At 45.0% G+C, this 16,421-nt stretch overlaps 1 protein-coding gene across 4 annotated transcripts in view; it reads right to left on the reverse strand.

The window, feature by feature from the left end:
• mmp16a (matrix metallopeptidase 16a (membrane-inserted)) overlaps window positions 1–16,421 on the reverse strand; it is a 92,453-nt gene that overhangs the window by 15,106 nt on the left and 60,926 nt on the right. For all 4 annotated transcript variants that reach the window (XM_020509119.2, XM_020509123.2, XM_020509120.2 and 1 more), the window contains 3 exons: window positions 12,083–12,244; window positions 10,180–10,397; window positions 1,789–1,927 (listed from right to left, as the gene is read on the reverse strand). In XM_020509119.2, the coding sequence (XP_020364708.1) occupies window positions 1,789–1,927; window positions 10,180–10,397; window positions 12,083–12,244 (519 nt within the window). The remainder of the gene's footprint in view (window positions 1–1,788; window positions 1,928–10,179; window positions 10,398–12,082; window positions 12,245–16,421) is intronic.

Raw genomic sequence — 16,421 nt, forward strand, 5'->3', positions numbered from 1 at the left:
CCTAGTCCTAAAGGCAGACAGCTAAGAAACAAGGTTGTTATGAGCGATGCATATTTATTTAAATGAGGGTCTAATTTACATGCCGATTCAGTGTTTGTACAACACAGCTTTAAAAAACAGGGAGTCCGTGTCACAAATGGCACCCTTTTCTCTAAATTAGGACTCCCGAGTGGCGCAGTGGTCTAAGGAACTGCCTCTCAGTGCAAGAGATGGCACTACAGTCCCTGGTTCGATTCCAGGCTGTATCACATCTGGCTATGATTGGGAGTCCCATAGGGCGGCGCACAATTGCCCCAGCGTTGTCCGGGTTTGGCCGGGGTAGGCCGTCATTGTAAATAAGAATTTATTCTTTATCGACTTGCCTAGTTAAATAAAGGTTAAATATAAAAATTGAAAATATATATTCCCTGGTCAAAAGTAATGTCCTAAATAGGAAATGAGGTGCCATTTGAGTCTGCATGAGTCTGCTGCAAACAACGGCAGAACGTCTTCATAGCGCTGCCTTATAAGGCATTCAAAGTCAATTAAGAAACGTCCATGGATGCTTATCTCCACAGACACCTACTTGAATATGCGTAGCCTACATTGTTACCTATAGAGTCACTTTCTTCTTTTTTTTAAAGCTCACTGTTGTTTTATTACAGGACATAGTAATAAACCCTCTCATTTCACGGAAATCTCAACTCTACAACCAGAAAAAGAGAAAAAGAAAGAAAGAAGGGATTTCAGGAGCTCTCGGGTACACAGGGGACAACTAGTCTGTTTTTCGAGGAACTGTGAAAAACAGAAATGTGTTTGCGAGCCATCTGTGATTTGTAGTTATTATCAAGACAGACCCAGATTTACACCCGTCTCCTCTCTTCCCCACATCCCTCCCTTCCTCTCTCATGGGAGTATACAAGTCTGTTTGTTTGTTTATTTGCTGTCTCTTTCAGTAAATGTATATATTGAGACATCCCCTTCGTCTGCTATAGGTTTATACGATGTAAACACACTCAGAGAATAGACTAATCTGTGCTGCAGTGGGGCTAGTGAGGTCATACATTTGAATGGACTGATTATGGAAGAGACAATGCATGAAAGCACACGCACGCGCACATTTTCAAAGGACAAACTGCTTTTGACTGTCTGAGATTAAGAGGCAAATTGCCTGGGTTACAGTAAGCACAGGGTCTATAGTCACGTAGTCTAGAGAGATAAGCCTCTGGTTAATCCTTCTACTACAGCAACGTCACTCCACGCACACATGTACGCATACATACACACACACATAACCAAGAATAAGGAGCAGGACCCATCCTACTGTATCCTATTGAAAATGCTTTTTGGTCTAGGATTTGTCTGATTATGCAGATCAGGGATGGGCAACATTGGTCAGGGGCAAAAGAGAAAAATTTGCAGTTTTACAGCTAATTTCCTGCTATTCTACATATGTTGCAATACTGTAGGTTGGAGGCAAATGCGTGCAGCTTTTAATATGATAACTGATGATCAATGGGCCCCACCCTGGTCAGTAATTCGACCATGCTTACTACAAGTTTACATAGCTGTCCGCTGGACTAACTTACCAAACCCCCAAAAAATTAGCTGACATGGGCTAATTGAGTAACTGCTGATGCACAACCAAATTTCGAAATTGCACTTTGTGTACTATTATTCTAACTCTCAACAGTAAGTAAGAATGAGCCCCTCCAAAAAACCTACAAAAGGGGGGCCATGCGACCCGCGGGCCGCCAGTTGCCAATACCTGATATAGATCATGTATAATACATCTGTGGGTATCCTTACCTTTGAAGAAGACAAATTTCCCCTCGCTGTTCTCGTAGACAGCGTCTATCTTGGGGGGCAGTCCTCTCCAGAAGACATTGATGAGCATGGGGTACCCCGTCATCACTGCGTTGTCCCGTACCCTCCAAAACCAGTGATCCTGAGAGGAGAGAAGAGGAGGGAGAGAGAGGAGAGGAGAGAGAAAGGGTCATTAACACACTGGCATACCAACATATCAACACAAGCTAAAAATGTGTTGTTGGAAATCAAAACCCAGCTGGATAGTTTGACAGCTGTGAAGCTTAATGACCGAGAGATGATTCCATTACTCTGCATCAACATCCATTAGTCTTATTAGTATGTAACCTGTACTGTAAACATGCTAAACTATTCAGGTCAAATGGCTCAGTTTTTTAAAGAAACTTGAGGAAAAATATAACAATCTAAAGGAAAAATGCGCATAGCCAAGTGTGTGCCTGTCTTTTTGATGCTGGATGTAACCTGAAGATAAGAGAGTTGGGCCAAAACTCAGAGGAAAGAGCTCACAGGCCCAGCTGAGAAAGACATTATGGCTCAGTAAGACACCACACCCTTGGCACGGAATGGCCGCTCTAGCCTTCCACAGAGGCCAAACACACAGTGACCTGCCCTCGGAGAAGTAGAGACAGAAAGAAAGAGACAGAGAAAGGGGGGGTAGAGAGAGAGGGCGAAGAGAGACAGTGAGAGAAAGACAGGGGCGAAAGACGGGGAGAGAGAAAGAGAGGATGAGGGGAGTGAGGGGGAAAGAGAGAAGGATAGAGATACCTCATCACTGGCATCATCACAACACCACGCCTTATTCACATTAAAACCTGCACAGCCCATTTATCAAACTCCCTCTGTCGCTCTCTTGTGTGTGTGTGTGTGTGTGTGTGTGTGTGTGTGTGGAGGACATGTACACACACTTTCACACACACACTTTCACACACACACACAAACACACACACACACACACACACACACACACACACACACACACACACACACACACACACACACACACACACACACACACACACACACACACACACACACACACACAGCGTCCCATGGCCCCTCCACTCTACACTAAGCCCTGATTGATTTCAATTGTTCAGCGTTTTCTTCAGTATGGGACTCAGCCCGATAATTGAAAACAGATCAAACTGTGAAATCGGAGCTATTTGATTCCTTTCGACTCTGTAGAAGACAAAATGTTCCAATCTCCCTCTTTCTCCTGCTCTGAAAATATGGACAGTGAGCCAACTTGAGATGTAGGCCATTTCTGCTGGCACTTGGAATTACCCAAATGTCCAAACTAATCAAAATAACTACTATAACCCCTGTAACAGAAGATTATGGCTCTGTTTCATTTCTGCTTTGTTTGCGAAAACCTGTTACAGATGCAGACAAACAGACTCAAGGTATTGCTACCTTGCAATACTGATGATGCATTTAGACAGAGGTACAGCTGTCAAAAAAGGACAACAAGAAAATAAAAAACTCTTAACTCTGAATGTTTGAGTTCACAGATGTTCCTCAATGTAGTGCAAATATCACTGCAGGTATGCATGTAGGGCTATAAGTCAACAACTGACATCTAATAAATGACCTGCATTAAAAGTGCTGTAAGTAAGAGCACCTAACCACAGAACAGCCATAAAGCTGCATAGGGGCATCCCTGAGAGACTGAACGTGACAGAGGTCAACAATGAGGTCAGCTGAGGCTAAACAAGCCCATTGGGGCTGATCTGATGTGCGTGTGTGTTAAGGTGAGAGGACAGTGGGGAGAAACGAGTGGAGATGAAAGGAGCGAGGGTCTGGGTTCGCCTCAGAGGGATAAGCAGAGATAATACACACCTCCTAGTAGACCTCGTACATCAACGCACATGTACGTATACATCAGAGTCATTTAACAGGCGCTCTGATCCAGAGCGACTTACAGGAGCAATCAGGGTTAAGAGCCTTGCTCAAGGGCACAACCGACAGATTCTTCGCCTAGTCGGCTCGGGGATTCAAACCGGCGACTTGTCGGTTACTGGCACAACGTTCTTCAAATGCTAGGCTACCTACCGCCTCAGAGAGGGGAAGTCAGGCAGTAGAGACAAGCACACTACTCCAGTTAAGACAAGGAGGAAGGGAAGAATGGAGAAACATGGGTGGGGATGGATGAGTGAAAGACACCTAGTTAAGTGACGCTCTTCTCGTCAAGCCCAACTGAAGAGGAGAGAGGAGGGGAAGCAGTGGGGAGCAGTGAGGAGCAGTGAGGAGCAGTGAGGAGCGGGGTGGAGCAGTGAGGAGCGGGGCGGAGCAGTGAGGAGCAGTGAGGAGCAGTGGGGAGCAGTGAGGAGCAGTGGGGAGCGGGGCGGAGCAGTGAGGAGCAGTGAGGAGCAGTGAGGAGCGGGGTGGAGCAGTGAGGAGCAGTGAGGAGAGGGGCGGAGCAGTGAGGAGCAGTGAGGAGCAGTGAGGAGCAGTGAGGAGCGGGGTGGAGCAGTGAGGAGCAGTGAGGAGCAGTGAGGAGCAGTGAGGAGCGGGTTGGAGCAGTGGGGAGCAGTGAGGAGCAGTGAGGAGCGGGGTGGAGCAGTGAGGAGCAGTGAGGAGCAGTGAGGAGAGGGGCGGAGCAGTGAGGAGCAGTGAGGAGCAGTGAGGAGCAGTGGGGAGCAGTGAGGAGCAGTGAGGAGCGGGGTGGAGCAGTGAGGAGCAGTGAGGAGCAGTGAGGAGCAGTGAGGAGTGGGGTGGAGCAGTGAGGAGCAGTGAGGAGAGGGGCGGAGCAGTGAGGAGAGGGGTTGAGCAGTGAGGAGAGGGGTGGTGCAGTGAGGAGCAGTGAGGAGAGGGGCGGAGCAGTGAGGAGCAGTGAGGAGCAGTGAGGAGAGGGGCGGAGAAGGAGGGAAGGAGGGAAAAGAGGGTGGGAGGCGAGAAAGAGAGAGAACAAGAGAAACAACCCCCATTTACCAAACAAAAGGTGTAGTCACAGTCAAAGAGATGGAGATTGAAAGGTGGAGGGACAGAGGAATGAATCTTCCTGCTCTGCCACTGCATCCTAGTGTGACCAGCCAGTCCAGCACTAAATCTGTTCACACATTCAGGACTGGAAGGAAGTGTCTCTCTGCTGCTCTGGTATAAATCGGGCTCTCGCATGAGAATGTGTCCCTCAATCCCTGTACGCAGGGGCACGGGAGAGGAGGGGGGTAGGAGGAGGTGGATGGGAGGCAGGGGGTAGCATAAGGAAGTGTGCAATTTTTTGGGGCATGTACGGTATCATGTGGTGGTGATTGCTGGACGCAACATGTCATGTCTGTACAATTTACTGTTCTCTCTTAAAACCTTGCCGACCCTCTTCAACCCCTCCTCTCCACCACTGAAGACGGCAGGGTCGTAATAACTGTAAATCCAGACTTGGCTGTATGGTTTTACCATTGGCTCTGAGCTCTGTCAAGGACACTGGAAAGCTACTGAACAGCATGTGTTTTCCTTTCATCCGTTCCCTCCTCTTCCTGTTGAAAGCAGAGCGGAGAGGAGGAAAGGTGACTCCGTCTGAATGCAGAAAGTCTCCGTTATACATCACTGTGGTACGTCAGATAGGCAGGGGGGTACGGAAGAGGCCCCAGCGTTTGAGACTGCAACTGTAGTTATGATGAGAGATACTCCCTCAAGGGGTCTCTTGATGTTTGATGGAAGCGTATGATATTCCTTCAATGTTTCATATAACTTACAGCTGAAAACGATTGTAGGTCTACCACACCATCCTCTCTAGTCCTATTTCCCATTATGGGACCACCTGTGTTTCAGTCTTTCAGGGCTGAGGAGATTTCATCTTTAAATGACTTGGCAGGTAGTGACAGCGTGTCTTCCAACACAATCAACTGGAGGACGAGGTGAGCCAAAATAGCCAAAGCTCGCTCGTACTCCCTCCCTCCCTCCTCAGTAACCCATCAACCAGACAGACAGTCACTCTGCACACAGACCTGCTTCAGAGGAAATACCACAGGCACAGACTAATGAAGATTCCAACTCTACTTGTTACTGGAGCCAATTCATGTACATTGCAGAATACAGCCCTAAGTATGAGTAGTAAACATCCTTCCAAATTGCTATTCAATTAGAGGACTTATTTGTTCAGGAAACTGTTTATCTCTACACATCATGTATTTTATCTACTTACGTATCCGTCCCTCGCAACCTCCCTCCCTCTCTCCCTCTGTTGTTAATCACCCACTCTTAACCAGTCGGTCTCCACCATGACAACCTCAGTTACCCTGAACAGAACATCCATACTCTCAGCGTCCTGCTTCCTGTCTGATGTGTGTGGGAGGGATTGTGATTGGCTCTGAGTAGCTGTGAGCCAGTCAGAGAGTAGCACTAACTTCCTCTTCATCTCCCCTGCTGCTGGTTAAGTGATGCTAATAGAATCCCCCACACCCTCTCTCTCTCTCTCTCTCTCTCTCATAATACCTAGCTTAGATGTGTCTTGACCATGCGGAGCACATTTGGATTTGGGAGAAAACATGCATTGTGCTTTTGTTGCAGATGATGGACAAGCTGAGAGCTTCTCTTGAAAACCGGATTCAAGCCACACACTATAATTACAATGAGCTCAAATGCATATAGATAAAGGAAGTTGCATAATAGGTGATTTTGTGTTGTCTCTTCATGAGAGGAGATAATGATGATGGTTAGAACAGGGAATGTGATTTCTTTTCATTGTAGCTCCGTTAAATATGCTCATTGACAGCTTAAAAACACAACAAAAAAACAATAGTACAACAGCCCTTGAAACCAACTCTTTCTGGAGTTGAAAGGTTGGAGGGAAATACCACTAAACCAAACCAATAAATAAAACTGGTCAATGCTCTCTTTGATCTGCGAGTTAAATATGACCTCTATCCATGGCCTGAATCATGAGTAGTTGGCCAGTGTTTTGATTCATATCCACAGAGTCGTTATTGTGGAAATCTATCCATCCATCCCTGAGCTGAGGTGCCAAACTCATAAACGATCAGACTTAGACTTCCTGTGTTCCTTTGTGTACATCCAAATAGCACCCTATTCCCTATATAGTGCACTACTTTTGTCAAGATCCCTATGGGACACTATTTGACGTACTATCTGTCTTTCTTAGCTCTGTCTTGAAACCTCATGTTTCTCTCCACTACTGACTATCACCTAAGCCGGGTCATTCCACGCCAACCTTTGCCAGGGGAGAGGAGGGAGAAACCATGTGAGAGGGGTTCTTAGGCAGACATTTCCATGGAGACACAGGTCACTGAGTCTGTTGGCCTGAAGGTTTTTCCTACACACAAATATTATACATTTGTCCATTTGCCTTGTCTCCATGATTAAGTACAGTGGACTGAGACAGGAGAAGAGAAAAATCTGCAATGGCTGTTACTGTTTTTTGTAAAGCCGAGTGAGAATGAGGATTTTTCCAAGCAATGTAAGACACAAGTAGAATCACTGTTCAAATGAAATAAACCAAACCACAGTGTAAGTGTGTTTGGCAATATTCTATGAGAGGGGTATTTCCCCAGTGAGTTCCACGTGTTTTAGCCTACTTAACCAATGAATACTAGCTATTTATAACCCCTGAAAAATACACACAAAAGAACAGCCGCTCTCTCTCTCTTTCTCTTTCTCTTTGGTGGAGAACATAGCTGATCTTTGTGTTGCCTGGAGGGCTTTCCCCTTTCCTCCTGTGTGTATGCATATGTATATGTGTGTGCGGGCGTGCATTAGCTGACTGTGAGCTGCCAGGGCCTTGTACTCAGAGACTCTGAGTCTCTGGATGAGGATACATAAGCATAGACACATCACGACTCTGTGTTAAACTGGACAGAAAGCTACTGTGGGGTTTGTTACTGGACAGAAAGCTACTGTGGGGTTTGTTACTGGACAGAAAGCTACTGTGGGGTTTGTTACTGGACAGAAAGCTACTGTGGGGTTTGTTACTGGACAGAAAGCTACTGTGGGGTTTGTTACTGGACAGAAAGCTACTGTGGGGTTTGTTACTGGACAGAAAGCTACTGTGGGGTTTGTTACTGGACAGAAAGCTACTGTGGGGTTTGTTACTGTACAGAAAGCTACTGTGGGGTTTGTTACTGGACAGAAAGCTACTGTGGGGTTTGTTACTGGACAGAAAGCTACTGTGGGGTTTGTTACTGGATAATCTCTCGTGGACAGACCACGTAAACATAAACCAAATTATGCAGCATTTTTGTTCTGGGTAAACTGAGATGATGTTACTACTGTGGGGTTTGTTTGGGAAGAGAAAACCATATTCCATCTGGACTAGATGTTATTTCTATGTAAGCTAATAGATATTCAAACAAGTCCTGGGCTTGCGTCCCAAATGGCACTCTACTTCCTATTTACGGCACTACTTTTGACCAGGGCTCTTGTCAGACGTATTGCACTATATAGGAAATAGGGTGTCATTTGGAACGCATCCCTGCCATAGCGTACAGACCTCACATTTAGAATGTGTGAGTCACTCAGTCACTTACATAATCACTATAAAGTGCTATATGTAGACTATCCTACAGTGCAGTATGTTAAATGCCTCTCAAGAAAATGAATGTGGAAGAGAGTTACATTTTAGAGATGTTAAAGTGCTAATTACATGAGCTACGGTGTAGTACATATGTCCCCTTGAGTTTCAATGATGATAACGCTTGAAATCTCCTGACCAACAGAAACCACTGACTACTCTGTAGCTATATATAACTACGGGTATACACACTACCCAGAGTGCTTCAGTTATCTGCTACATTAGTACATATTAGGCACATATATGAAGCCCTCCCACACAGAGCCTTTCCATTAGTTCGACTCTGAGACCTGACTAACTGAAAGCACACTCTCCGAAATAAAGGTATATATTTGTTCTTAAAGGGGTAAAAACGCTTGTCACTGTCGTGGTATCCTGTAAGGTAGTCGTTTGTACCTTTAGTTATAGATATATAATTGTACCCTTGCAGTTCGTACCTTAAAAGAGCCAATAGTGTACCTTAGGGGATGAGATAGTACCTTACTATATGTAGTCCACAGAAGCATACATTTAGAAAAGGTAAACGTTTCCCTTTTTTTCTTTTTAAGGGGCAAAAATGTACATCTTAAACAGGTTTTAGGTGTTGTTTTAACACTGCAGGGTGTAAAAATGTATTTGAATATTTCCCAGGGTGTCTGTTTTGTGCATGCAAAAACAACCGGGTGCAATAAATCCAACTACTAACAGATCAGTTTTGCTACCTGACATATAAAACCATATGTTGAGTCTAGTTTTATCCCAAAACAGTGGTCTGAAACTCCTGGTTTCCTGGCCACATCGGACAAGTCACATTATGCTGCTTGCAAAGTGATAGTAATTCTTATTGGAATCCAGCCTGAGTTATTCACCTGTAACCTGCATTTAGAATGACTGCCAAAGGTAGGGGAAATTTGATAAATGAGACAACCTAAACCATCTAAAAATGGAAACAACCATTTCAATAACGGCTGCAACTACTATGTATGCAATTTATCTTTGTGTAGCATAAGATCAATCAATCAATCAAAAACACACATATTGAAACAAAAAAATCCAAACATCAACCTGAAATAGAGCATGCTGGGAAATATTATAATAATGGGAATGGTTTTTGAGAGTGCGTGATGATTGTAGCTTTATATTCAAAATATTAAGTACAAAAATGTACCATTAAAAAGGTTGCTTTCATTTTGTAAGATAACAAAAAAAGAACTTCTACAATCAAGATAGGATAACCATATTGCTTCAGAAGATAATAAACCACATTTCTTGTAGTTACTTTTTTCTCAAAATACATTCTATCACTTTGTAGTACGTCAAGCAAGCTCACAGAGTAGCTATAGTTAACTAGCCAGCTAGCTTTATAGCCATGGATTGTGCATCTTCCATTGTTTACCTAAGTAGCTAAGTTGGTTGGTTGACATTTCTCTTTTGTAAACCAGAGCAGATGAAAGCAACATTCATCTCCACAAATGCTGTTTAAATTGATATCCATACTGAATGAAGCATTTAAGGGACCTCATGGGCACACTTCAATTTTTCACTTCATTTAAGGGGGAAATTCACATTAAAATGTTTTGTGCAACTGACTGAAAGTTAAGGAAACTTTAAGGGAAGATATAAGGGGAAAATGAACTGAAGGTGTTTTATGCAAGCGGGCCCTGGTCCTTTGAGTATGCATGCACACACACACCCAGGAACATGACATGTTGATGTTGTGCTATCTTGCTGTGAAGTTGCTGTGTTGGTCATATGTGGTATGTTTGTTGTATGCTGTCATGAACTCTCACATGGCCAAAGGTAATTGCCACTCAGGTAGTTATTTTGAATGTAGTTGAAGTAGTGGATGGTTAAACACAGTGACTTCCCACCTTGAACACGAACATCTCTCGTCTCAGAATGGCCAGGGTGTTGAAGCCCCCATCACAGATGTTAGGCTTGGCGTTGGGCTGGCTGGGCTTGTCCCCCGTAGGTATCCTGGGTGGTCGCGTCTGCCTGTCAGGCTTGCGAGGGTCCGAGGGGGGTTGCGAGCGGTGTGGGGGGGCTGTTGGTAAAGGCTTGGTCGGCTGGGGTACCTTATCTGGTGGACCTGAATGAAAACAACATCAACAATATTACTAAACAAACAAACTAATGAACAAAAACGCTCAAAAGACTACAGTACATTTGAGTAATTTAGCAGACGCTCTTATCCAGAACAACTTACAGTACATTCATCTTAAGATAGCTAGGTGGGACAACCACATATCACAGGCAAAGAAAGTACATTTTTCCTCAATAGCGTAGCTATCCGTAGACTCGGAGCTAGAAGGTGGGGTCTACGCAGCCTATTCTCTATGTTATGTCCATAGGGCTCTATGAAGTAGTAGTATCTGAAACTTTTGGTCCTAACGCAATAGCCAACGGACACAGGACACAGACACGCATGAGTCAATCTCCGCGGAGCTTTGTGTCGAAGGGTTCCACCAAAACACTCGACGTTAATCCCCCCTAACCACCTGTTACAGAGACGTGGTGCAATTGGCTTAGCAAATGTAATAGTCATTTAGATTGGGAATAAAGAACAGAGGAACGCAGCGTGACACACTGTCATCATTAACACATCAATTACAGTCCAATGTTAACCTAGCTAGACTACAGCCATTAAAAGGAGACCTAGCCTGCATCACAAATTACACCCTATTCCCGATATAGTGCATATGGGTCAAAGGAAGTGCACTTCACAGGGAATAGGGTGCCATTTGGGACTCAACCCTGCTATCCAAACAGACTCAACTCTCACTTTGTTCTTATTAAATGAATTGACTGTGATTCTTTGACATTATTAGTTCAGTAGTGTTATTGAATGTTAAGCGGCTTGGGTTCAGTGTTGGTGTACTTATTTAGCTTATATAAATAAACAGCTGAAATTCTACAATGGATGTCTGTCCATAGCTGTGGGTTATTCAATTATCATTAATCCCATTTGGACAGGACCGGTGCCAATCATGCAGCCGGATAACAAGGCTGGGGCCAACAACAGTGATAGGACTATTACACAGAGGTGACAGCTTTAGGAAATAGAAAAAGAGAGGGTGAATAAATGCATTAGTGAGTGATTGAATGAGTGAATGACTGAATGAACAAAAAACTAATGAATGAATGAACGGACAAACTAACCAACAAATGAATACATGGATGAACACATGACCGTAGGCCATCATCCCCAGGGATTGTAGGCCCATAGGATCAGCAGATAACAGTACTACTCCACTAGGTTACATCATCATCATCATCATCTTCATCCCAGTCAGTAAGTACAGTGAACTGATCAGCTGCTTCCTGGGAGGACCACAGGGATTGTATTCATTGACTGAATTAAATCTCTTGAAATAGACCCTGGATTAGTGGGGGCAAAGCACTTTGCAATTATATAATGATAGCGAGAATGATGGAGAGATAAACCACACACCATAAACAGAAACAGAGTCTGCGCTCGATGCTATCCCTTATGACGGTAAACCCTCATGTTGCTACGCACACACATCTCTCCAATACAACCCTGATTTTAAGAGGAGGAAGAGGGGAAAAGGTTAAGACCCATCCGCTTTATCCTGCCCGCTACCCTTGAAGACCAAAATGACAAGGAGGAGGAAGAACAGTAAACGAAGGAAGGAGGAGGAGAGGTTTGATGGTGTACCCAGGTCTTCCCCTCCCTCCCTCCCTCCCTCCCTCCGGCACCACACTGATGATATAAGCAGATGGTTGTATTAAACGAAAGGAAGGCTAGCCTACCGTAGATCTTCTGGATGCCCTGGAGGTCGTCGTGGGGCAGCTTGAAGTTCTCTGTGTCCATGTACTGGTAGAAGGGGGCCATGATGGCTGTGGGATCGTTGGAGTGTTCCAAACCAAGGGCATGGCCCAGCTCATGGACTGCCACTAGGAACAGATCATTACCTAGAGAAAGAGAGAGAGGGAGGGAGGGAGAGAGAGAGAGAGAGAGAGAGAGAGAGAGAGAGAGAGAGAGAGAGATGTGTGAGACATGTGTAGTGTGAAATCAGATCAGAGCACTAAGGGTGACATCTGCCTTTCGCACACATACAATCCCTATGAGAAAATGCACCATCATACTTCAAATGGTCAGGATGTGTGAATTATAATCTGCAGCGCAATTTATGCTGAAACTTTTCTTGGAGTTTTACACCCAAGAAACCCACAATCGCTAAATATGCACACACAGAAAGAGATGAGTGATATGTGTGTGAGAGGCGACCAAGGTCAGAGTAGGGTCAAAGCAGGGTCGGCAGGATCAGAGCAGGGTCAGAGAGTGTGTGTGACAGCGACAGAGAGTGTGTGTGGTCCACCATTGATTCCCCAAATTAAAGGATGGCGCAGTAAAAACAACCACTACCACTGATGGGAACCATTATGGTCTTAATACACACACACACACACACACACACACACACACACACACACACACACACACACACACACACACACACACACACACACACACACACACACAGATCAAAAGAAACTGGAGTGTCTTCCCTCTGTGAGAGCATGGGAAGCACTGGTCCCCTTTGTAATTATGCGGGTAAGCCAGTGATTTTACGCTGGGTTGAACTCTGACCCCAGAAGGCTCCAGTGGCAACCAGCCGTGTCCCAGTCAGAGTGTACGTCCCAAATGACACCCTATTCCCTATATAGTGCACTACATAGGGAATAGGGAATATGATGCCTTTTGGGGCGTAGATTTAGATCCATTCACTAACTGGGACAGAGGAGGACAGGAACCAGAAAACCCAGAATGAATAGAGAACAGTTGGAAAGCCACATGATCAATTAGTCTCTCTCTTTCTCTCTCTCTTCCGCTGTCTCTATCTCTCTCCCTCCTACCGTCTCCCTCTCTCTTTCTCTTTTTGTCTCCCCCCTCTCTTCTCTCCCCTGTATATCGCTCTCTCTCTCCCTCCCTCCCTCTCTTCCTCCTACCGTCTCCCTCTCTCTCCCTCCCTATTCCTCTCCCCCTCACTCTCACTCTTTCTGAAGCACCCGGCATGGTTACAAGGAGCATAGTTGATTCATTCTGTTCTCATTGACTTGAAGCCCTTATCTACATAGGAATGTGTACCAGGACATGCAGATTCAGTACCAGTCCAGTACCAGTCCAGATGTGCTCTCTCAATAAGTATGCTGCTATAGACAAACACACACATGACTGGGTCTGGATTTGTGTATACAGCTAATAAAATAGATGGCAGTATAAAATAATATATAGTACCCACTGGGCACACTCTGGTTGAATCAACATGGTTTCTACTACATTTCAATGAAATTATTTTGAACCAAAGTGGAATAGAAGTGGAATTGACATCTGTGCCCAGTGGGTCGTGTCTCACAGTGCTATAATAGGCAATGTAAAAAATGATTCCAGCTGTAGTTTGTTATGTAAATGACTGTTATGGTTTAGTTGACATCAAAAATGAAAATGTGAGCAAAATGCTAACAATCACAGAAAAGATTTATGCAAGAATATAATGAGGGTGAATGAGATAAATAATGATAGAGAGAGAGAACGAGAAGAGAGAGAGTCCAATGGTTTAAGAATCACTTGGGAAATTGGGGCATATTGCTATGCAAATGAAGAGCGCGAGATGTCTACTCCAATCTATTTCCCTGATGGAGAGCAGAAGAGGAGAGGAGAGAATAGGAGAGGTGAGTAGAAGAGAAGAGTGGTGAGGAGAGGTGATGAGAAAATAGCAGAGGTGAGGAGAAGAGAAGAGAGGTGAGGAGAAGAGAGGTGAGGAGAAGAGAGGAGAGGTGAGGAGAAGATAGGTGAGGTGAGGAGAAGAGAGGTGAGGTGAGGAGAAGAGAGGTGAGGAGAAGAGAGGAGAGCTGAGGAGAAGAGAGGAGAGGTGAGGAGAGTTGAGGAGAAGAGAGGTGAGGAGGCGAGGCGAGGAGAGGAGAGGTGAGGAGAAGAGGAGAGATGAGGAGGTGAGGAGAGGTGAGGTGAAGAGAGGTGAGAAGAAGAGAGGTGAGGAGAAGAGAGGAGAGGAGAAGAGAGGAGAGGTGAGGAGAGGTGAGGAGAAGAGAGGAGAGGTGAGGTGAAGAGAGGTGAGGAGAAGAGAGGTGAGGTGAGGAGAAGAGAGGTGAGGAAAAAAGAGGACCGGTGAGGTGAAGAGAGGTGACGAGAAGAGAGGAGAGGTGAGGAGAGAAACAGAGACACTGAGAGACTGATGATATCATTGGAAGTGGTTCTCCTGAGCTGGCCCATGTGGACGAACTGAGGACAGAGTTGAGACCGCCTTGAAACAAATCTTAATTTTATTTTAGGGTGCAGCAAATCAGTGAGCGGACGTTGCCATGTGTCCATATGCCCATCATGGAACGAGAAATGCGATGATGCTGTTGACCCTGGTATTTAGAAACATTTACATCTTTTTCTTGTAACAATTGTAACAGAAGCTACAAGAAACCCCATTGTTATTTTTGGCGTTAATTATTATTAGGGGTTCGAGCAGTGAAGCTTGCGAGACAAGTTAGAGAGTATCCTGAAGCTTGTTCCTCTTAGATCATGGAACTGGGTGATGTCAAGTGGATTGTTCTGGTTACCAACAGGGATTAACTCCCAAGAAGGACGCTTTGAACTCTCAGCCACAGAGTTACCCAGAGTCTGATTGAGGCTGCGCTGCTCCAGTGAACTCAGGAGATCCGCAGAGGTTGAAGGGGCCACCTGGGAGCCGGCCACTGAGGGAAGTCCCAGGACAGTCCCAGTCACACACACCACCAGCATCATTTCTCAAATGTCTCACTATAATCTCTCAATAAGTCTCAGTTTGTCTCTGTACAGAAAGTCTCACACTGGCTGTTGATATTTGAATAGTTCCAGTCTTTTATCCACTGTTGTTTGCTCCCCTGTCACTATCTACCGCCAGATTCCAGGGACATTTGCTGCTTGCGCTGTCTCATTCTTAGCACTGTTGCTAAGTTGAAAGTTGGGAATCAACATAGGCCTGGATTCAATCAGATCCAGCGTTAACCAGCAATAGCAGACGCCCGCATAGCGGATGTGGACGTGTCGGAGCAGCTGCTCTTGATCATTGTCACAAAGCCACACCCGTCCCACACCCGTCCCCCACCCGTCCCCCACCAGTCCCACACCAGTCCCCCACCAGTCCCACACCAGTCCCCCACCCGTCCCACACCCGCCCCCCACCCGTCCCCCACCCGTCCAACACCCGTCCCACACCCGTCCCCCACCCGTCCCACACCCGTCCCCCACATTTCTCATCAAGTTTTGGAACACATCTCCATTGATAGATTTTATTAGGGGTGCTGGCAGCGAAGTTGTTTTTGATGGAATTCTTCTTTCTGTCGTATTATTCTCCCGCCATTGTCACAACATCTCAATGCCCGATTGGCAACTGTAAACTGTAAAAAAATATACATTGGCAAAATCAGAGTACAACAACACCCATAGGTGGCGATAAAAAAAACAAATGAAAAAAAGCCCTAATAACTTCACTGCTCTTCACTTGATCAACTTAAAGAGGATATTGAGTCCATGCTACTGTCTCTTTCAGCCTGCTCATAAGTCAGCACGTTTCATTGCTGCTTGCAGCGATATATCAGGTTTTGCTCAATGAGGAAAATTATATGTGCCAATTTGAAAGCGTCTTTAACAAAGCTTATCTATTGGACAGCATGTGACTATTCCTCCGATGAACTGTATCAAAAACATATGTCACTTAGATGTTGCTGAAAGTAACTAGGTCATTTTAAAACCCTCTGAAAATGACGTGTTTTCTCTTTACTGCCCTAACTCACAGACAGTGATGACATGGACCATTTCATTCTCTATTTTAGCAAACAAATGTGTACACATTTATTTAAAGAGGCAATCAGCAGTTTAAACAATAACAAAGTGCCTCCAGGCCCCTGTTTTGGTAAAAAGCTGAAGGATGTAGCTGGAGAAATGGAACCACTCTCATAGACAGAACTAGGGAAGCAAGGGATATCCATGATATCAACATGATAGTTTTAACCACGTTTTGAGGCTATACAGTTATTGTTTACATTTACTTTCTTTACAAACATTGGAGAAAAACAAGCTTATATTTTGGGTTCTCAT

Source organism: Oncorhynchus kisutch, linkage group LG18 (genome assembly GCF_002021735.2).
Source record: "Oncorhynchus kisutch isolate 150728-3 linkage group LG18, Okis_V2, whole genome shotgun sequence".
Taxonomy (NCBI): Eukaryota; Metazoa; Chordata; class Actinopteri; order Salmoniformes; family Salmonidae; genus Oncorhynchus; species Oncorhynchus kisutch.